General features: G+C 45.4%; 1 protein-coding gene across 3 annotated transcripts; it reads left to right on the top strand.

The window, feature by feature from the left end:
• Positions 1-1,129: 1,129 nt before the first annotated feature.
• Positions 1,130-16,591, top strand: LOC120678591. Of its 3 annotated transcripts, XR_005676644.1 has the most exons (15): positions 1,225-1,648; positions 1,777-1,916; positions 2,596-2,673; positions 3,304-3,383; positions 4,057-4,141; positions 5,044-5,463; positions 5,895-6,002; positions 6,093-6,160; positions 6,261-6,348; positions 6,434-6,505; positions 6,615-6,668; positions 6,750-6,849; positions 12,917-12,964; positions 16,003-16,088; positions 16,171-16,591. XR_005676644.1 is itself a non-coding variant. In XM_039959842.1 (13 exons), exons 1-12 carry the CDS (start codon positions 1,225-1,227, stop codon positions 6,837-6,839), a joined length of 1,707 nt encoding a protein of 568 aa, XP_039815776.1. In that variant the 3' UTR covers positions 6,840-6,849; positions 9,867-10,205. The 3 variants fall into 3 exon arrangements, 2 of the variants coding, with proteins under 2 accessions (XP_039815775.1, XP_039815776.1); XM_039959842.1 differs by lacking the exons at positions 12,917-12,964; positions 16,003-16,088; positions 16,171-16,591 and adding an exon at positions 9,867-10,205; XM_039959841.1 differs by lacking the exons at positions 12,917-12,964; positions 16,003-16,088; positions 16,171-16,591 and having other exon boundaries at positions 1,130-1,648; positions 6,750-7,075.
• Positions 16,592-22,906: the final 6,315 nt, after the last annotated feature.

Here is a 22,906-nt window from a genome sequence, read left to right as displayed (position 1 = left end):
GTCTTCTATATTCTTGGAAGACCAAGAATCACCTAGTGATATAATTAATTTTTTTGAACGGTAATTCTTGGATTCTTTAAGGATGTTATTTGTTTAACATTTCTCAAAGATTTCATCCGTAAAAAGAGGTTTTCGAATTTCAAAATCAATTTACCTGGTTATACCATCAAAACAAATTCTTGAATTGCACCGTATGCCATGACTTTTGTATCCTTTTGTCCAAAACCTTGAGATTTGGATTCAAGGCTCAGGGGTTGCAGGACACGTGTCATTGGCGACTTCTTTTTTAAATTGTTTGAATTCTACAATCAACTTAAGGATCGGAGGCTACTCCATATAAAGTGCGAGTTCATTGCACATCGTATAAAAGAAGACTACTCGGGGCTTAAGCACCTCACAGTCTCGATGCAGCCAAGAAAGTACTCGAAGACATCTTCGAGATGGAGTTGGGAACAACTCGAAGACGCCTTCATAAGTACTCAATGCATACAGTACTCGTCTTCGAAGAGCTCGAAAGCTTGTCAGACCAGGGCCATGACACTGTGCACATCGCATAGAAGTTTTAGAATAAGGGATAGGCATGACCCATACCTTACATGTGTTGTAGCTACCGAACATGAGTAAAACTAGTCGAACAGAAGAAAACTTCCAAAGTAGTGCTCGGGTAGGACTTCTAAACTAGTATCCGTCTAAGATTTTCATATAACTCTATTCCCCCAGACTATAGGCAATACAAAACTAACACACAAGACGTATGGCATTACACCCTCGGCGTCCGAATCTATCTAAAGTTTCATATTTCTGATCTCATCGACAGCTTATCTACCATTCTCAGTGGAGGTTTTATAAAAATTTCATGCAAATTAAATAAAAGTATCATGTCACCATTTTAGATGATATCGGACTAGATTAATGAAAAAGAGATGAAATGAGTTTTATGTAGATATGAAACCATATATGTACAGTCATTAACTATGGATTAGTTTTAGAATTAAATATGACGAGAGTCTATGGATTAGCCAACGTGAAACATATATTGTAGAGTGAGTTTCATCTGTGCTTTAAACAAAAGAACATAGGGATTGGCCTTATAAACTGCCGACTATCTCCGACTGACCACCAACGCCGTTAAAATTTCCGTCTCCTCTTATATCTCATCCACACACGCCTCATCCAGAGCTGGCGCACGCCATGTGCTCGACGATTTGCCGCTGACACGAGTCCATGGCGCTTGCTCTCCTCCTGCCCTCCCCCGCATCCCACCGCCGCTCGCTTCGTTCTGTCTCCTCTCCGCCTCTCGCGCGTGTCACCACCGCCGCCAGCTTCGGCCTCGCGTTTTTCTCCCATCTCTCCTCCGGCTGCTGCTCTCTGCAGAGGACTGGCGCCGCGGGCGGCGACGGCGATGGCGCCGGCGAGACCTCATCGGAAGAGCCGGTGGCTGGATGGCTCGACACGGACCTGCTCAGGCGGGTCTCAGGCGCGGGGAATGCGGACCAGGCGCTGGACATTGTCGCAGAGTCGGCGGGAGGTTCGGGCGCCGCTCTGGAAGCGCCCGAATGCAACGCGATCATCGCCGCGGCACTTGACCGAGGCAACGTCGAGCTCGCGCTCTCGGTGTTCGAAGCCATGCGATCCGGCTTTGCGGGAGGTACGGGGGGCATGTGGCCTTGGTTCCTTGTCTGATGTTTCAGACCTTTTTTGTTCATGAAAATTTGATTACAATTATACAACCTCTTCAACTTTGAGTGCTACGTGTTGCTGAATGTTGAGATGCAGTAGGAGGCTGGGGGTGGGCGAGACCGGACATTCGGACATATGCCTTGCTCGTACAGGGGTTGGCAGCCTCCCTGCGTGTTTCTGATGCAATCAGGATAATCGATTATGTGTCTTGCGCTGGTGTTTCTTCTACAGAGGAGGTGACTTTTGTGTTACAAACTATTAAGCAATATTATCAGAGAAATTTGGATTTTTGACAGTAGATGTAATTTCAGCAATTCTGCAGACTGCAGAATTGCTCTTGTTCGGAGCTACAGTGGTGTTGTAATTTCAGCAATTCTGTACAGCTGTTTTAAGGAATGGGTTATTGATCTACTTGGTAATTATAAATCTGCATAACGCGCAATTGATGTATTCATCTTATTTCTTATAAGTAAATTTGTAGTGAAAAAAATAATACTAGAAATATTAGATCATATTTTATGTTATTTTTGAGAGCTGAAATCCCAGTTCAAGATCTAAAAAATGGCAAAAAGGACTTCCTCCTGATTTTACACTAGATCTTCATGGAATAAATCCATTTTTGGCCTCTCACCTCTTTTGTTTGTCTAATTTAACCCCCAAACTCTAAATCTCTAATACCATAAACCAGATATCAACTATTGATTCTGACCTCCAAGACCCTTGTCCATGGTATTGGTGTGATGGGCACCACCCACTAAGCACCAGACACACCAATGATTCATATAGGCTAAGAACCGCCCCTCTGCCTGCCTTGCACCTAGCACCTTTGGAGAACATTGCTTCATGGACTTAGAGAGAAGGTTTGGTAGATTAGTAGCATCAGAATTTGATGATAATAAATTTTGCTTAATGCAGATTCCTTTCGGGATTATTGTTCGCTGTCCAACCTGCATGGTAGCAGTTGCTGTTGCTCAACCGCAGGATGGAACTCAGGTTTGATGCTAGTACCTTTTAATTTTTAAATACTGGTCATTAGGTTAGATGATGTGAGCTATCGAAACAAGTGGCCACAGTTGGAACTCATGTGATGGAAGAGGGAGGGAGGGAGGGTAAGTTGCATTAAATCGACAGAGGACACACAATGGAAGATATGGTACTGTAAATGTCTATAGGCTCACACTCAATTCACAACTTTTTAGGGTTGGAAGGTCTTGTGTTGTTGGTCTCTACCTAGCTTAGTTTTTTTTTATATTAGATGCCATTCTGTGGAGAGTTTTATTCTTTATGTTAAATACTTAATTATGAGCATGAAAATTTTCTTTATTTAGTTTATTGAATTTCCTACAGTCAGTGTCATTTGTGCCACTGTTTTTTTTTAACACGCAGATGAACCGTGTATCATCGAATTGAGTTCAGTTAATGTGTGGGTATACAACCTGCAGTACCTAAGCTTTGAGTCCTCTTTGGCTCGTAATTTGTTCCCTATATTTTATTCTTATTGCAAAAATCAAAGTCGTCTAGTTCCTCCTGCTTTCCATTGTGAACTAATATCCTAGATTATTTACAGTGAGGGAGTTGAAAACGTGAAATGCAATTTCTGATATGTTTGTGTTATCTTTTCAGGTTGTTTCCTGTTCGAAGTGTCGATATCAATATGAATTATTTTCTGGAGACATTACGAGCATTGAATCTGAAGAAGTTAGGTTAGTGAGTGGTGTTCTGTCTTTGATCTGTTCTTAGATTTCATACCAATGCAACTCTATCATCATGTTTCTTTATATGTATAGTAGTGCTGGCTGTAATGGTACATGAATAATGAATGCAACTTGACGAAGCTAGAAATTCATATCATTGGGGTCTCTCTTCTAAACATGTTGCAATCTTATATGTTTCAGAAACGATGTTTGCTTTTGTTGAAGAAAAAGAAGAGGTTTGTTTTTTTTTTCAAATTGGAACTACAGTAGAGTTAGCAAAATTCATTGGGTTCTACTGACCCCAACAACATGTGGCTTTGTATTAGATATGTATAGCTGTATATGTCTTGTATTTGACTTATAATTGTCTTACTTGTACTCCAAGCCTATATGGCCTATATGTCAACCCCCCCTTCCTCCTAGGGTTTGTTGTGTTTTCCCAGCTCTCTATGCTCTGCCCCTGCAGTTGTCTTGATATCTCAGTTAGGTGCCCTTTACTCAATTTTGTAGTAGCAAAATTGTTTATAGTACTTCCAGTCATTGTTGTAGCCTTTATCAATTTTGTCACTCTATTTTATCTCAGATAATAACTTATATGAATTTTGACCACTTCCTCAATGGTATTGTATATGACTTTGCTTCTAATATTACTTCTCTAAGGATCTCCTCCTGCCGAACGCAGCATGGATATTTCAGCTCTGGAGAAGGCATTGAGATTCATTAATATAAGAAAAGATGGTCTTCCAGCTGCTGTCCACTCTATTGTGGTAGATTTCCTTTCAAAATGTACACATTAGAACTTATTTTGTCTTTATTCTGACAATCTTTACTTCGATGAAGTTGCATTTTTATGTCCATAAGTGAGCTGAAAGTTCTGTTTAAAACTGATGGAGGTATGCTCTAGATTTTATACTCCCTCTGACTATGAATGTAAGTCACATTTTATTTTCCTTAGGAAATGCCTTTGATCAACAATTACTCTATTAGTGTATATATAACTGTTGTTTTACAAAATTGGTGTTATTAGATTCATATTCAAAAGTACTTATGATTAATATTAAAAATTTGCATAAAAAACAACATATTAATACAGTAATTGTTAGTCAAAGGCATGTCCTCATGAAACAAAATGCGTCCTATATTCTGGGATAGAGGGAGTATCATAGAAATTTGAAAATCTGAATTGAAACTATTGCGCTAGAAACAGTACGGGGATTGATGCTCCCAGAATTGACCGATTAGTATCAGAGTATATGTGTTTGAACCCCACATTGGCCACATCGACAATATCCTTCCAAAACAAACCGATAAACTTCCAGTTGAGGTTAACATTTTGTTTGCTTCATCTCATTAACTGTCCGTTAGAGACCAGACAGGACCCTGAACATGGCCTACACAGTGATTGGCCGATATATTCTTGAACACCAACTTTTTTGACCACCTTGTTTATACCATGGCACTCCTTCGAGCACTGCATCACTAAGCAAAATTTTTGGTGATACACTGGGGCTCCGGCCAAAAATCTCACCACCAAATTCAGTATGGGCTGTTGCTGATGATCTTACACAGTTCTATGTGCACTGCTTCTAATTTACCATGTTCATGTATAAGTGTGAGATTGTTAACTTCAATATGTGACTCATATGTTTCTCGCTTGTTTCTGTTGCAGATCCGCGCACCTTCAGGAATAGCACGTACTCATAGATTTGCTACCCAGAATGTAGAACTCCCTGCTCGAGAAGGAGAAAGAGTAACCATTTCGTTGGCAGCCCCATCCAATATTTATCGTGAAGTGGGTCCCCTCAAGATTGCCGCACGCTCACAAGGATTTAAACCAGACGAACCTATGTGTCTGACTAATCACAGAAATGGACAAATCTCAAAGTTGCTAAGAGCTCCATCAAAGAATGAAGGATCATTTTTCCTTAGCCCATATTTATTGGTCGGTGCTCTTGCTTTGCTTGCTTCTGGAGATGCTGCTTCCGTATTCATTGACCCAAGTCTTCCTAGACTTATTACAGCAACTGCAGTTGCATCAGCTGCCATCGGAACAACTCTAAATCAAGTGGTCCTGCCAGAAATTCAAAAGGTAAGCACAATTTTGACATAGAAAAGAATTCAAAAAGGTTATTTCTCCATCCTGTAAATAATTATCTTAACATTTTGACTGGGTAGATGAAGTTAGAGGAGTCTATCATCAATAAATGATGGTACAAAATGATTCTTAGCATTGGCTCGTCCTATCATGCTTTGCTGGCTTCAGTCCACCTCATTATGACATTACCCTTAGGTTTGCATAACTAACCATTCAATCTTTAGACTAAGATAATTTGCTCTTTTCTTAATCAAATATTAGTGCTAGAATCTTATTGCTTTTTTGATCAATATTTTGTGGAGGCAGCCTAGTTTCCATGTATGAGCTCTTAAAAAGGAGTTTGTTTAGGGCGAGAGATAATGTTGTCCATTATATGTCTCCTACTCTCCTTGAGGCATTGAACTCTGTCTCTTGTTTTTCTTCAGCTTCCACAAAAGGCGGTGGATATAGTTGCTGTACGGCAGCAGCTTTTGTCTCAGTATGACATTCTTCAGAGCCGTCTTAAGGAACTGAAACAGTTTGCACAAAAAGAGGTTTATCTTTTTAATCCCTGTGGCAATTAAATTTTGTTGCGAGAAGGTTCTGGAAATCTAGTTGTAAACATCAAAACTGTTTCTTTCAAGGTGTGGATGCTCGCAAGGATGTGTCAATTGGACAACAAAATACTAGCAGTGGGCGAACCATCTTATCGGTAATGCACAAGAAGTTCCAGTAAATCCTTTATCATACCATATTAGTTATAATAATTTGCAAACATCACACTTTTTTCTTATTAGAAATCTTATTTCCAGTGCTAGACGAGGTAGAGTAAAGAGGGTACGGGAAAGCTTGGAAAGCACACTCTCTGCAAGGATTGAGCTAATGGAAAGTTATGCAAAAGTAATCAAGAAAACAGTACATTAATCTTCCATCTGTATAATTTTTACCTTTAAACTATGCTGATATATCAAATACACTGTTACAGTTGTGTTCAATGATTGAAATTGAAATTGAGATGGACTCTGATGTTATTGCTGCTGAAGCGGCAAGCAGTGCAGTAAGTAGTTTTTATCCTGTTGATCCATACAAGTGTCGTACATAAAATGTGATCGGATTCTTTTCTATTTAATTCTGATTGTTGCTAATAGGCAGTTTTGTGGTTTCAGGAGAGGATATCTGAGCAAATACAACAATTAATGGAGATCGATAGTCTTGAAGAGGCAAGTATTTCCTCTGCTTATATTCAGCAATAAGAATATTATATCATAAAGGTCTAATATTTCCTTCTGAAACTTATTCAGCAATGGCGTATACAAGCTGAAGCTAATGATGAAGCTGAAAGGCTTCTGAGTTCTGATTCTTCAGAAACATTGCCTGCTGGACATATGTAATGCAATTTTGGTAATGCGCAAGCATTATTCTCCTATTTCCTATTTAGATATTTATATCTCTGCAATTTTAATGTTCTTTACCAAATTACAAACAAATTTCTAGTTTAGGATTTTGAAGGAAAATATTGCTACAGAACATTAGAAAAAACGAACTGTATGATAACAGTGAGATGACATCATGAATCCTGCAACAGAATAATACAGAATATTGATTGGAACCGTGTAGCAAAAGTAAAGATCTTTGTCCATATTGCATTCCTTCCACACATGCTCACCCATCAAATGACACCGCACAGGTTAGGACAAGCTTCTAGATAGTAGCATGTATGATGTTTAGGTCACAAAGATGCTGTAATGGGAGTTCCTTATTCAATTGTTGAATCCAAGAGTTGGACTGTAGATTATTAGAGTATATTTGGGATATCTCTATAATAGGTAGGTTAAGACTGTATCCAGACTCTACCATATTGTAGGAGAGGCTCTCCAAGTCTGTATCCCAATATATACCGGCCTAGGCCTAATGCAATACAATCATCCACACATTATACAGATCCTATTATCCTACATGATATTACGAGATTAGGGTTTGAGATCCTAGGCTAAATCTTCCGTTGCCGCCAACCGCACCCCTGCCTCCCTCGAGTCGCCGGCCGTCCTCCACGGCATGCCTCCAGCGTGCCCCCTCGACTGCCTCCTAGCGTGCCCCCTCGACTGCCTCCTAGCGCGCCCCCGAGGAAGTCGCTCATGATCTCTGCCGGGGACAGTGCCCCTCTTCGCGGCGGATCCAATTGACCCGCCATCATCCAGCGTCAAGCAGCAGTAGATCAGGTCATACCTCATCACCCGCCATGGAAGCCGTCGACGACAACTCCGTTCCGTGCTGCCGTGGTGACAGCCGCGGCCTCCTGCAGCACCCGCGTCCTACCCGTACTACCGTGGTGGCAGCAGGGGCTGCCGAGTGGTGCTTTTGCCGTCGCCGACGCCACCTCCTGGTGGCCTCCCGCTTCACCTCGTCCCTCCACCGTTAGGCAGGATCCGCCGCCCCCCTTAGGCCGCGGCTCGCCGCCTGCCCTGCGGAATCCCCCGTCGGGCGCTGCAGCCTTCGAGCGGGATCCGCCGCCACTCCAGGTTCCCAGGCGGGGTACTGCCCGACCCGGCGGGATCTGCCACGGCTCCAGGCATGGAGTCGCTCGATCCGGCGGGAAGCCACTGCTCCTGGTAGGGAGCCACCGCCCGACGAGATCCTCCCGCCCCAGCACTTGGCCTCCCTAGCCGGATCCGACCCGCTCATCTCCTGTCTTCGTCGTCTCCCGCCAGGCCACCCCCTCCTCCCTCCCCCTCTCTCTATCCCTCCCTCCCTCTCCCTCCCCCCTCTCTCCCTCTCTCTCTCGCTCCCTCCCTCCCTCTCCCTCCCTCCCTCTCTCTCTCCCTCTCGCTATGGTTGGTGGGAAGAGAAGGAAAGAGATGAGAGGGTGAGGGTCTGTGCTAGGCGCACCCTGAGGTTCTCCATGAGATGCTATTGCTGTATCTTTTCTGTTTTGCCCGATCAGAGATTGAGATTGCGTCGCCCAACTCCCGTCGACCTCGCGCCTCTACCTCGACGTCGGCGTCGACTTCACCGGCTTCTTCCTCACCTATGACTGTGCGGCATGGCAACATGGACGGCGCCCTAGGGGACACTGTTTGCACCGCCCTCCTCGCCGCCTCATCCGCACGTCGACCCTCACCTGCTCGTCTTTGTCATCACCGATCGGGACGCCTTCACCGACTTCGCCCACCGTCGTCTCGCTTCACGCTACTCGGTCTGATCAGCCGACTTGCGTGATCCACCTGGCTCCCGTGACGTCTGTCCTCGTCGAGTGCGCCCCTTCACCGAGTACGGAGGGCTGCCGGCCTGCCGCTGCGTCGCCTCTTCGGGCAGCAGCGCCGCCACCCGTAGTCTCCTTTGGCGTTGCATCCTCATCGCGCCGACTATATCTACGACCTCGTCGCCGACTACGCATTGCTGCGCTTTGCGTGCATGGTCTTCGTCAAGATGTTCGAGTTCTTCGCCGACTTCTACGACCACCGCCGCCACGACCACTACGCCAAGCTTGCTGGCCTTTGGGCTAGTGCTTGGCTGCTCTATCTCTACGCTTCGTCTAGCAAAACCTCGTCGCCACAACTATCGTCTCTACTTCCTCTACTCCGACAACCGCAGACTGCTTCGGCTTCTCCCTCGCTGTTCTGCACCGCAACTGTCGTCGAGACCTCTGCTGGTCCCCTCCATTCTGCAACTTGGTTGTGCGCTCTCCCTTTGTACGTCCAGTATTGGCAACACCGGTGCATGCCTTCGTCCCAAACGTGTTGCTAGGTTTGGCAAACCCAGTACTCACCTCGACCTTGGCGGTTTGACGGCGCCATCTTCGCTTCATCCTCGACGCATCACTGTCTTCGTCTACGGCGCCTCCGCGCCACCAATGTTTGCCCCCCCTTGCGCGCCAATGGCTTCATGTGCGGCTACCTCTGCATCGGCTATCTCGACAGCTACGTCGACCACGGCTACTCTACGCACGACATCCTTGACCATGACTATTCACCCTCATCTCAGCTACCTCGGCATCGACACAAAGGGCTATCATCCGCATGAGGCTTCGCCAGTTTTTCTCCAGTTCGTATTGCACCAACGTTATGTTTGCGGGGGGATGTCATTGGTTCCTATCTTCGGCTGCTTCTCCAATCTCACCGTCTGCAGTGCTCCCGCTGTGACAGCGGGGGGATATTAGAGTATATCTGGGATATCCAAATTCTAGCATATCGAAGGAGAGGTTTGCCCTCAAAGTCATGTACCCCAATATATATTGGCCTAGGCCTAATGCAATATAGATCCTATTATCCTATGTAGACTAATCAAACTTTAGGAGAGCCTGAGGGGTTATCATAAGGATATGATCAAATATAATAAAAAGCCAGTTGCTTTTTGAAATGCTACCCAATGATATCTGTGGTTGTAAAAAAGGTTGCTAAAAATAACTGATTTGCAACCAGGAAATTTGAAATGCTACCCAATGATAGTTTTGTATCGAGCGGGATGGACACAGAAAATCTCCTGTATTGATGCATCAAACTAAATCTCAAGTTTGTTGGTGTATGCTTCGAACAGGTTTTCTCTGATCCAAAAATAGGGGCATGTAACTGCTAATGTTGTCCTAGTTTCAGGATTGGGTGATAGTTGAAAATTGTTGTGCAAGTTTGTTGAAAACTTCTCTATACTTGTTGCAAGTTTGATGTGATTCATTGTACGCCCTTTTTTCCCCTATTCATTGTACGCCCTTCAACGCCGTATTATGTTGAAAATTGAAAACTCTATCTTGTTTCAAGATGTCATCATTAAGTTTCAAACCATTATTTTGCTTGGAATTGCTGCACAGAGCTTCGCAATTCTGTGGGGTAGTGGTCGGGATCCATTGGATCGGTGTTGGAGATAGAACTTATAGGAGTCATGTTTAATATGTCGGTAGGTTCTGGAGGCCGGCAAAGATTGCGCTGATTCATTTGCCAGTGGAATCAATGAGTTGCGCTATTGCTATTATGCGCCGATGGTTATGTTGGTGCCAATAAACATAGCATAGATGTGGCTTTGACCTGAAAGAAAACAATAACGAATGAACAAAAATACATACTACCGGAAACCGCGAGTTCGCCATGTACCTCAAGGTTTGCCGTGTGCTATTCATCGGGCACACGGCGAAGAGCCAATTTGCCGTGCGTAGAAAATAAAACACACGGCGAACCAATAGCACATGGCGAACCCCCTGTACGGGCACACGGCGAAGCCACAGTTCGCCGTGTGCCACAGCCACGACACACGGCGAAGCGGGCTCCACGTGCGCCGGCCAACCACCGACGTTAACGGCCGCTCAACGCCGTCACCCTTCGCCGTGCACCAGAGGCTAGCACACGGCGAAAACAACTCTTTGCTGTGTGCCTCTGGGTAGCACACGGCGACGTGATGGCCACGTTAATGCGTTCCTAACGGCCCGCGGACGTCGTGTCCTTTGTCGTGTGTTGGAGTAAGGCACACGACAAAGGTAAGGGTTTGTCGTGTGCTAGGGTTAGGTACACGGCAAATATTTGATTTTGCCGTGTGCTTTCCCTTTTGCACACGGCAAAATAAAAGTAACAGCTCGTACCCACTGAAGTAACTCATGAATACAAATATTATGGAGTCTCTGGTAAAAATATGGTTGGATTATTCACTTTTTTCACAAACGCTGCTTACAAACTGTTGTTTCTCCGGAAAAGATCCATATACTTTTAAAGATTTAAGTTACGTGTGTATGCGTAATGATTTGCAAGTATTAATTTGAGTTCTAAACTTTTAATATGGGCAAGACACCACATAAAAAGTAGTTCATGTCCAATCATGATAATTTTCTGAATTTGTTTGCCATTTTTTGAATTTTTTAGTATTATTACAATTAAAGTCGGAATATTCAAATTGAGATATACATGCATAGAAAAATACAAAATTTTGAAATAAGCACTTCTAGTGATATGTTTAGTTAATTTGATAATACTTTGCAATGTACATTTCGTTAAACTTAGTGAAACATGTTTTCAAATTTGAATGAAAAGAAAGGTTTGCCGTATGCCAGGGGTACAGCACACGACAAAGAACTTCTTTGCCGTGTGCCATACCCCTGGCACACGGCAAAGTGGTGTTTTGCCGTATTTTTTTCCATGGACTGATTTAAAATTGAAAATAAAAAAAGTTTGCCGTGTGCCCCCGTGTTCGCCGTGTGTCCTAGATCTGACACACGGCGAACGAGCGGACACTTAGCCGTGCTGTGCCCGCTCACTCTCTCACTCTCTCTCACTCAGCTCGCCCTCGAGCTCACGCGCCGCCGCCCGACGCCTTCGGCCGCACGCGCCCCGCCCCCGACCGCGCGACGCGCGACGCCCCCGCCGACCGAGCTCCGCCTCGGCCGCAAGCGCCCCGCCCCCTGCCCCAGCCGCACGCGCCCCCGGCCGCCCGACACCCCCGGCGGCCGCACGCGCCCCCGGCGACCGAGCTCCGCCCGACGCCCCCGGCCACACGCACCCCCGCCGGCCGAGTCCCGCCCGACGCCCCCGCCGGCCGAGCTCCGCCCCGGCCGCACGCGCCCCTACCGGCCGAGCTCTGCCTGACGCCGTGGCCGCCCGACGCCCCCGCCGGCCGAGCTCCAACCCGGCCGCACGCGCCCCGCCCCCGGGCCCGGTCGCACGCACCCCCGGCCGGCCGACGCCCCCGCCGGCCACGGGTCCAGTAGGACGAGGCGCGCGGCACACGCCCCTGCCGGCGGGCCCAGGAGGAGGAGCAGGAGAGGAGGAAGAGGAGGAGGAGGAGGAGCCGGCCGAACATAGAAGAGCAGAGGAGGCGGCCGTGGGGAGAAGAGCAGGAAGAGGAGGCGGCGGCCGTGGGGAGAAGAAAGAAGAGGAGCCGGCCGTGAAGAGGAGAAGATCGGAGGTTCTCGCCGCTCGCCGTTGCAGGAGAAGAAGAAGGTCGCTCGCCGTTAAGCTCCTAGGTGAGGACTTGAACAAAAATTTTGCATCCTGTATTTTGGTAGTGCTTTTAGTTAGTTTGTTGGTAGGTAGTTGTATCTCACTAGTTTAGATAGAAAACTCGATTGCCTGGTAGGTAGTTGCATCTCACTTTGCCGCTCTCGCCACCGCTGGAGAGTATTTTGGATAGAAAATTATATTGCTTGTGATGATATATATATATATACCTTGAGCTTGAGCATGAGTGTTAGTCGAAGTGTGTTATTTCTGTTCTATGGATATGCTTATCATGGTTGTCATGAAAACCATGTGACACATCCATGCCCAAGCAACAACTCGGATGCGATGATGTTAAGATTGGGCTGGATGTGTCACATGGTTTAATGGCGGTCATGAATTTATTTTAGGTTTCTTATGCTTCAAGTTCAAGGTCAAATGAATGGGAACATATCTGAGGCATGTTTGTTGGTTGTCGACCACTGTGCTGTTTTATTTTTGCAGAATTTGAAACTGAAATGTTCAATTATTGATACTATGTAGTTGTTTTTTGTTAGGAGAGGTTGTGGCACCGTTTTTGACTCGTCACTTTGCAGGACAGTTAGGTGAGTCATCACATATTTTCATTTACTTATCTTGTTTGTGCTTCACGTAACCTAGGCGTCTCCGGTTCGAAAGAGATACGGTTCGAAATATGCAGCTCTTTGCATATATGGAACCGTATGTGTTTCGAATTGTCCACGTCATTTGGACAGCCCAAGGGTGCGTAGATATGGTTAGTTTTCATGGTCAACTCCTATCCATGCCAGAGTTTCGGCATCACCTCCCTGTTATTCTCCGGATACACAATCTCCTTGATAGGACGTGTATTTGGAGAGCAGCGGGGAGGTGCTGCCGAAATTCTGTCTCGGCTAGGAGTGGATCATGGAAACCAACCATATCTATGCATCATCGGGTGGGATTAGGACCTATCTTCACCTATTAGAGTTTGTTAGATATCGTGTATATGAAATCAATTTTTAAATTTCTCGCTCGTATGTTAAAGGATGGATGACCGTGAGTGGATGTACAAGGGCTGGCAGAGCGAACAAGAGTATATTGAGTTTGCTCTAAAGGTCAATGACTTTTTGGAAAAGACATTTGATAGAGGACAGAGTAGAATGCCGTGTCCATGCACCAAGTGTCAAAATAGGATACATCAATCACAACTCACTATGGGTAAACATATTATCAAAAATGGGTTTGTGGAAAACTATACCCGGTGGATCTGCCATGGTGAAGCCCATCGTGCGAGAGAAGAGGTAGTCAGACAACGCATCAATGATTATGATGCTGATGCCGGTTGCACAGGCATGTTAGCAGACTTTCAGGAAGTACACTTCGAAGAAGGACCTAGAGAGGAACCGCCAGAGCCTACGGCAAAGCAGTATTACGACATGTTGTCTGCGGCACAGAAACCACTTCACCAGCATACCAATATTTCTCAGTTTGATGCTATTGCACGCGTACTGGCCCTAAAGTCTGAGTGTGGCATTAGTCGAGATGGCTTCAACAAAATGTTGACGGTTTTTGGTAGTCTGCTTCCGGAAGGACACATTCTTCCAAAGAGCTTGTACGAGGCACAAAAACTTCTTCGTAGTCTTAAGATGCCATATGAGAAGATACATGCTTGTTCGAAGGGATGCATATTGTTTAGGAAAGAACATGCAAACGCAAATTACTGTACAAAATATAAATCATCTCGGTGGCTGGAGGTAGATTCTGGTGATGGTCAAAAGAAACAGCTCAAAATCCCCGTGAAAATCGTACAGTACCTTCCATTCATACCGAGAATCCAACGTCTGTTCATGACCGAGGATTCAGCACAACAGATGAGATGGCACAAAAACGGCAAACGCTACCGTCCTGAGAAGATGAGACATCCATCCGATGGTGAAGCATGGAAACATTTTGACAGATGTCACACAATGAAAGCTCTGGAGGCTCGAAATGTACGTGTTGCGTTGGCAACAGATGGATTCAATCCTTATGGAATGACGGCTGCCCCGTATAGTTGTTGGCCCGTATTTGTAATCCCCCTCAACCTCCCCCCTGGAGTTATCTTTCAACTGCAAAATATATTCTTGTCGTTGATAATTCCTGGATATCCGGGGGATAATATGAGTGTGTATATGGAGCCTCTTATTGATGATTTGCTCCATGCTTGGGAGGAAGGTGTATGGACATATGACCGAGCTACAAAGACAAACTTCAAAATGCGAGTGTGGTACATGTACTCCCTGCATGACTTGCCAGCGTATGCGATATTCTGCTGCTGGTGTGTGCACGGGAAGTTCCCTTGCCCAGTATGCAAGGCAGCATGAGGTTCATCTGGTTGGCAAAGGGTGGCAAGTATTCTTCGTTCGACAAGCACCGACAATTCATCCCTATTGACCATCCATTCCGACATGACATCAAGAACTTTACGAAAGGTGTCGTGGTTGATGAACCTCCACCGCAGATGATGTCAGGTGTCGCGGTCCGTGAGTGGTTACAGTCGCTGAGGGTTAAAGAAGGTGGTGGTTTTGTGGGTTATGGCGAAGAACATGCCTGGACTCAGAAGTCGGGCCTGTGGAGGCTCCCCTACATGGATGATCTTCTTCTTTCTCATAACATTGATATGATGCAGTCGGAAAAAAATATTGCTGAGGCACTCTGGGGTACAATCATGGACATTCTTAATAAAACAAAGGACAATGTTAAGGCCCGAGTGGATCAAGCTAGTTTATGCGATAGACCAAAGCTGAATATTCCGCCACCCAAAGATGGTAAGAAATGGAAAAAGCCTGCAGCTGAATTCGTCCTAAAGAAGTACCAAAGGAAAGAAGTACTAGAATGGTTCCAGACTTTAATGTTCTCCAATGGGTATGCAGCGAATCGAAGGAGAGGGGTGAACTTATCTACTATGCGAATTAATGGGCTGAAGAGTCATGACTACCACATATGGATTGAGCGGCTTCTTCCGGTGATGGTTCGAGGCTATCTCCCTGACCATGTCTGGCAAGTGCTGGCGGAGTTAAGCAATTTCTTCCGCCAGCTATGTGCTAAGGAGTTGTCTCGGGCTGTAGTTGAACAAATGGAAAAATTAGCTCCTGTGTTGCTTTTTAAGTTAGAGAAAATCTTCCCACCCGGCTTCTTCAATCCGATGCAGCATATGATTTTGCACCTCCCGTATGAGGCACAGATGGGGGGCCTGTTCAGGATGTTGGTGCTACTCGATTGAGAGACAACAAAAAATTCTTCGAACCAAATGCAAAAATAAATGCAAAATAGAAGCTTCCATTGCAGAAGTATACATTCTGGATGAGGTCTCGAACTACACAACAAAATACTATAGTGAAACCCTTCCAAGCGTGCACAATCCACTCACTCGTTACAATGAAGCCGGAAATGAAACGAACCTCAGCCTATTCAAAGGGCAACTTGGAAGTGCAAGTGGTGCGACTCCTAAGGCCTTGCTCAATGAAGAGTTGCGCACTATCATGATGTATGTGTTGACGAACCTAGTGGAAGTCGAGCCGTACATACAGTAAGTTCTCAACAAACTATTTCCTCGAGTATTAACTATTCTGCATCCAACCCCCTTTACCTCTCGTTTATATAGGGAAATTACTCAACAATTCTGGTGTCGCCGAAGAGATCCAACCCCGCAGGAAGTTGACGTCGTAGCTCCAAGTGCAGGAACTTCAGGTTATTTCTTATTTATTCATAGTTCTTTCGTTTTTTTACATATATTTGCTTTGCTTTGTAACATTGTCATGAACTATTGTAGCACCAAATGCAAGCGCAACAGACGGCGTACGAGGCGGCGTTGGCCGAAGAGAGGAGGATACGGCAAGAGAACGAGCAGAAGCAGGCGGCCGAGATGGCCCAGATGTACAACTACATTCAAAGTCTTTCTGTCCAAATGGGTAATCCCATCCCAGCCTTCCCTGTGGCTCTGCTCAGAGCTCTTCACCGTGTGCCAGTAAAAAGGCACACGGCGAACCTAAACACTTTGCCGTGTGCCAAAGTCCTGGGCACACGGCGAAGAGCTCTGTTAGTGGGCCCCGCGTGATCAAGTTCGCCGTGTGCCTATCCAGGTGGCACACGGCGAAGTGGGAAATTTCGCCGTGTGCCTACTTCCTGGCACACGGCGAAGTCTTCTGTCACGCCGTTAGGCCGTCCTCACGAGGTCAATGTTTTTTTTTGTCGTGTACCCTTGGATACACACTGCGAATGTGTTTGCCGTGTGCCCGATAAATGGCACACGACAAACTAGGCCTTTGCCGTGCCTAACGCTGCCGTCGGCGGTTCGCCGTCGGCCACCGATGGTGAAAACTTCACCGTGTGCCTACCAAGCCTTTGCCGTGTGCTTGGTGCACACGGCGAATTAGCCAATTCCGGTAGTGACAGGCAGATAACCAGAGGCAAAATACAAAAGCATAGATGTGGCTTTAGATAGCAACTTACCAAGGGCCCTTCAGGTGTACTGTGGGGCCTATTGTTTGTGAGAGTAAGGGAATTTGACGTTCGGGAAAATAAAATCATTTCACTGTGTTTTAGGATTCTTCTTTTTTTTTAAAAAAAATCTAACTTCATAGTTTTGACTAATAATAAATGGAATTGCTAGCGCCTGGACGTCGGATCAATCAAACACTCGGTCGCTGCATGTAACATAAAAAAGTAATATCGGTAACATGAAAAAAACATCTGCAACAGTGAAAGTCATCGTTTGCAACATTCAAAAATCTAATACATCTTTGCAAACCGAATTCAGAAAAAAATCCCACCGCAACATTTGCATCATGTTTCTTGCAACATTCAACAATAGCTGGAGGGAAGTATATTGCAACATTCAAAAATCATAATTGCAACATCCAAAAATCATAATTGCAACATCAAATATCTATGTAAGCTTCCCACTGCAACATCTCAAATCAACCATTGTGACATTCAAAAAATTCTACTGCAACACCATGCAGACCTCATCGTCCCCGGATCTCCAGCCGCCGGTCCGGGTCTCACCCCCGCCCTCAAGTGCCGCCCCCACCCCGGAGCTCCTGCGGTCGGGCCTCGACGCTGACCGTGAGCGCCGCCGCCCCAAAGCTCCCACGGCCGGGCCTCGCGCGTCGCCGCCTCGAGATCCCGCGGCCGGACCTCGCGGCGCCGCCTCCCCGAAGCTCCCGTGCGGCCTTGAGCTCGCCGTGACGGAGCACCCGCGCCCAGGCCTCACGCGCACTGATCCTCCGGCCCTGCGCGCACGTGATGTCGCTGCTCTATGTTGACACAGAATTGGCCAACACAGAAGCGCTAGAACGCATAGGATCGCAACGATCGCAACCTGACGAAGTTTCCTGGCAACCGGTCAGATCGGTCGGGCGCAGAAAGCTTCGCGAAGACCTAAGACCGCAAGCTCGGGAGGGACCCCATCGGAGCTTGTAGATTTAGGGTTGTATTGAAGCCGGCAGGCCACCCAAGACGCCCTTCAATGCCGTAGAGACGAGCAAAGAACAGCACGAGATTGGAAAAGCTAAAGTTTGAGTAAAAAGTGAAAATAGTAGATTGATTTGTTTTGATTGGGTAGAAAGATCTCAATCGGTCGTGGCCTTTATATTTATAGGCCGAGGAAGACGTACTCCTTCCAAATTGAGTTACAAATGGATTCCAAAATACAAACCTAATTCTACTCGGACTGGACTGTACAGACCCAGACCGGTCAGCCCGACCGGTTAGACCGGTCGGCCGCGCACCTTGCCAATTTTGGCTGCCAACACTCTGCCCTGTCCCATGAGCTGCTCCACCTTAGCGCTGCGAGTTGCTCCGCTGCGCCCTGCCACCCCGTGAGCCGCTCAGCCCGCGAGCCGTCGTGAAGGAAGCTGCGTGCCGCCGCTGAGATAGGGGAGGCCCGTGCCTCGCCGGGGAAAGAGAAGAACGAGTAGATAAGGTAGAAAGGAAGCAGTCGTTGGCATCATGATATTTTGTTAGCTAGGCCACGGAACCATCCGACATATCGGACGTTAGTTCCCTAGCATTTCCGAATAATAAATAGTCAAATTACTACTAGGGATAAACTGCCGCTTTTTACAAAGAGTAGGAGGCATCGATGCATACTGTAAGAGGAATGTCAAAGTAAATTTCAAAGGGCTTTACTCTGATTTAGTATGGGTGCTCGTATTTGTGGCTACCTATTCTGGTGGTGATATTTTTGGCATGCTCAGAAGTTCGTTGTGACTTATGAGATCAACACTTTTTTCATACTAGAAATTATGCTTGCTACGGATAGAGTTGGTATAATTATCGGATACGTAAAGTAGCTGTTTACGGAAGGCTGGTCTAACTTGCGTACAAGACGGACTAAGGCTCCACCTGTCAATAACACAAGACGGACCAAATTAGGAATTCAAGTGGTAACCTTACTTGCTTTAGAAATACTCCCTCCATTCAGTTTTGATAGATATATTTCCATATGACACAATGACCAAGGGCACCACAAGTGTGCTTATCAATCTAATAAATGTCACAGACTTTTTTGTTGGTCCTCCAATGTTTTAACTAGGAACTCCTTGTAACTAGTGCTATTTATTGCCAATACCCATGCTAATAGTAAATATAGCTATCATTTTTGAACATTTAAGTTTTTGAAATATAGCTATCAAAAGTGAATAGAGGGAGTACTAGCATAGTGCCCGTGCGTTGCTACGGCTAATATAATAAATTTACATAATATTACTAATAAAATAATATCATCAACTTTGTGCTCGTTCTCCGTGTGCAAGCCATGTTGTGATCATACGAGATATTGATTGTCTGGGATCCCATTGGGATCCCGATTGATTTATTCAAGTTCCAATTATGATTCTAATTTATTTGTCCAGGTTGCAATCAGGATTCAGATTGGCGAAAGGCTAGTCCAACTCGTATATAAGATGGACTAAGGTCCACATATCAATGACATAAGACGGACCAAACCAAAATTTTAGATGAAAACTTTACTCACTTTAGTAATAGATATAGATAGCATAGTGCATGTGCATTGCTACGGGTAATATAATAGATCTGTATAATATCATCATCAACAAAGTAATATGTACGCATGCCGTTTTATGATCATGTGAGACATTGATTGTTAGGATCTGATTGGATTTCGGATTGATGGGTTCCTCTTGTGATTTCGATTGATTTGTCTCTTGTGATTTCGATTGATTTGTCCAGGTTCCAATTAAGATTCCAAGTAACGAAAGTCTAGTCCGACTCGCATATGAGATGGACTAAGGCCCACCTATCAATGGCACAAGATAGACCAAACCAAAAATTTAGGTGGAAACATTATTCACTTTAGTAATAGGTATAGAAGTATGAGAACATATCAGGTGCAAACCAACCTCTCCGTGCAATATGTGCAAACTCCAATTTAGATCCGGATCAACATCCAAGAGGCAGGGGGATTTTGGTAGTTTTACAATTAACCGTCTGCTCTTGGATTGGGTAACACTTCTGCAAATCTCCCCTCCTACTCGCCCTGCGTCTTCCTTGGATGTTGATCTGGTGGTCCAGATCGGAGTTTGCATTGTTTGCACAGACAGATTGCTTTGCACCGGATATATTCTTTAGAAATATAGAAGTAATATATAGAAGGGAGGTAAGCGAGAAAAATACTGGTTCAGTATTAACAATGCGGTGTGAGAAAACACTAAATTATTGATTTAGCCTACACCTACGAGCTGTGTCTTCAATTGAAAGTTCTTTCCTGTTTACAAGTATGTATATGTGGCACTTCACTTTGTACAGCTTACATTTCTATCATTTGATGCAATTAACTTGGTCAGTTGGTCAGGTGTAAATATACAAAAAAAAGTTGGGAGAGTGTTCCTCTTTATTTTTTTTCTTTTGATTCATTTCTATCTAAATGAATGGTGAGGGTGTGTTTTCTTGTATAGTTTTTTTAAACTGGCATTGAGTAAGAAAATAAAAACCTGCACATGCATGCACGAGCAAATCAACAGGGCTCAACGAGTAGCTAACCTGCCATGGAGGAGGCAAGATAGCTGGACATCCTGGACTCCATGGCACGCGAGGAGCATGCAACCAGCTTTAAGAGAGTTCTAATGGTTTGCCGTCAGGAACAGCACTCTTGACATTTTTCAGTATTCCTGATGGTTTTCGGCCGCAAAACAAAACAAAAGGCACTATTGACGTTTTTCAGTATTCTCTAGTTGTGGCAGCGAGTGCCTTTTATTTTGTTTTGCGAAACATAGCAAATACTCATATACTCACATTCGCGCATGTATATTCACCTTATGAATACGCAGACGCACACCTCTTGAGGTATCTTCGAAAGATTGTGCCATGAGGAATAACGCTGTCAATTCTGATACAATCAACCGTGCTGTGTTGGGGACTCAAAACTGGTGGTGCAGGTTACGCCCACAAAGAAACTAGCCAATTAAGCTGCTCATTTCACATCCTTAAAGACCTCTTTGCTTATGTTATGGCTTGAAAGTATTCACGTGACATGTCAGACTCCTACTAAGTTAATGTTATTTTGATTACATTTTCGAAGATTAACTAAGGTTATGAAAGCGCGGCTTGTTTCAATCGTTTTAGATGATATTCATGCAATATAATCTTATAATATTTTTTTGGAGCCGGCTTGTGTGGATCATAAGAGATGTATTTTGTTTTAGCTCTCATTCTATTAGATTTTTTTTGTAAGAACTGCAATGGATAATGTTATTCTTTCAGTCGTAGATGTTGTTTATTGGTACTAATCGAGGTGTTTGGGGATGTCAATCATAAAATTTGCCATATTAATCTATCAAAGTTGCCCATGGTGATGGTTGCGTGTATAGGCATGTTCATAATGATAAGTGTGCACATCAGTGTATATACGAGAATTTGTTTTGTACTGCGTTTGGAACAAAATAAAAGATGGAAGAGGAAACATGTCGACCTTCCAATCACTACTACAGAAAGGGACATTTGTCCCATTTAGGAACTGCTTTTAGTCCGTCCATCCAGGACAAATGTGTGTATTTTTTTTTTGTCCCGATGGCTATTCAACAATGTCCTGGACCAATGTAATTTTTCGAAACAAAAAAATCAGCTTGCCAACTCTGTGTACGGAAGCTAGCTTCTCCAAATCCAAAAATTTGAACAAAATTGCAGTCTCAAAATCAAGATCTAATTTACAGCACATCACACATCAGTACATCAAACAAATAACACACTTATCTCACACCATTACACATCAGTGCATCACATAAATAAGAAAGCACAAGATCTTATTCACAACACATGAGATTAATTCTCAACACATGAGATTGATTTGATTCGCATCACATAAAGATTCACCAGCACAATCACAAATGAAAAAAATCACAAACAAAGTATGTGTCGTCATGCCGCACACCATAGCGCGGCTCGCCAGTCCGCACCCGTGCCCGTCCCCGACCTTACTAGAGTGGCCGTGATCATCAGCCCGTGCCGGGCGGCAGCTCGTCGGCCCCCGCCCGCGCCGGACCGTGCATGGCGGCGTCTCACCAGCCCCACTCGAGCCGAGCCATGCGGCGGAGTGACTGGCCGGTCCACGGTGACATATGCCTGGCCCGCACCCCATGCCAGGTGCTGCGCCCTGACGGCGGCTTGCCGGCGCCCGCCCGCGCCGGCGAGGGAGCTGAGGGAGGGAGGAAGGAGGAAGTTGACGGAGAGAGGGGCCGGGGGGGGGGAGGAAGCTTGTGGTTGGTAGGAGCTGTAGAGGGAGAGGAAAAGATAAGGTGAGAGAGAGAGGAGACCGAGAGAGAAGATCGGAGCCCGCAGGCCATAGAAAACGTATTTAGTCCTGTTGGTAATTTAAATCAGAACTAAATAGTATCCACTGGTCCCGGTTAGTGGCTCGAATTGGGACAAATTGGTTCGTGGACCTTTTGTCCCAGTTGGAGCCACCCATCATAACAAATGAGGGGTTTTTAGTCCCGGTTGGTGGCTTCAACTAGAACTAAATATATTTTCCCTTCGTGGCCATGGAGCCGGACATTGAACCTAGAACTAAAAAACCTTCATTGGTCCTGAACCCAACAATGCCAAAGAATCACAGACCCGTTCTTTGCTAGTGATCTAACGTCACGTGAAAACGGGAATGGAGAGCCCACCTACATATATAGGCCACCAATATGGATCGCAAAATCTCTTAAGACAATGCACGGTGCACATATTATACTCGGCCTCGCAGATGATGGGTGATCCAATTTTGTCAGTAATAACGAGACTGACGGATGCTCATGTAATTAAAAATCCGGCATGTGCCCGCAGATTGAGCACAGGCTTCACAACCATCGTAACTGCATCGCAGTCCATCATACGCAAATCACACCAGCAAAAGCCATCGTCCTGCCAACCCAGGTAAACGTGCAGCAATTTCCATGCGACTCTCAACCTCCTTACCAAACCCAACTCCCTCTCGCTCCCAAGCTCCTGCCGACCTGCCCTGCCTATATATTCACGCTGCTCGTTCTCAGTATCACATCGAA

The sequence above is a fragment of the Panicum virgatum genome, chromosome 6N (genome assembly GCF_016808335.1).
Source record: "Panicum virgatum strain AP13 chromosome 6N, P.virgatum_v5, whole genome shotgun sequence".
Classification (NCBI taxonomy): Eukaryota; Viridiplantae; Streptophyta; class Magnoliopsida; order Poales; family Poaceae; genus Panicum; species Panicum virgatum.
Note: the sequence above shows the minus strand (reverse complement) of the source record. Positions and strands in the feature narration are given on the sequence as shown.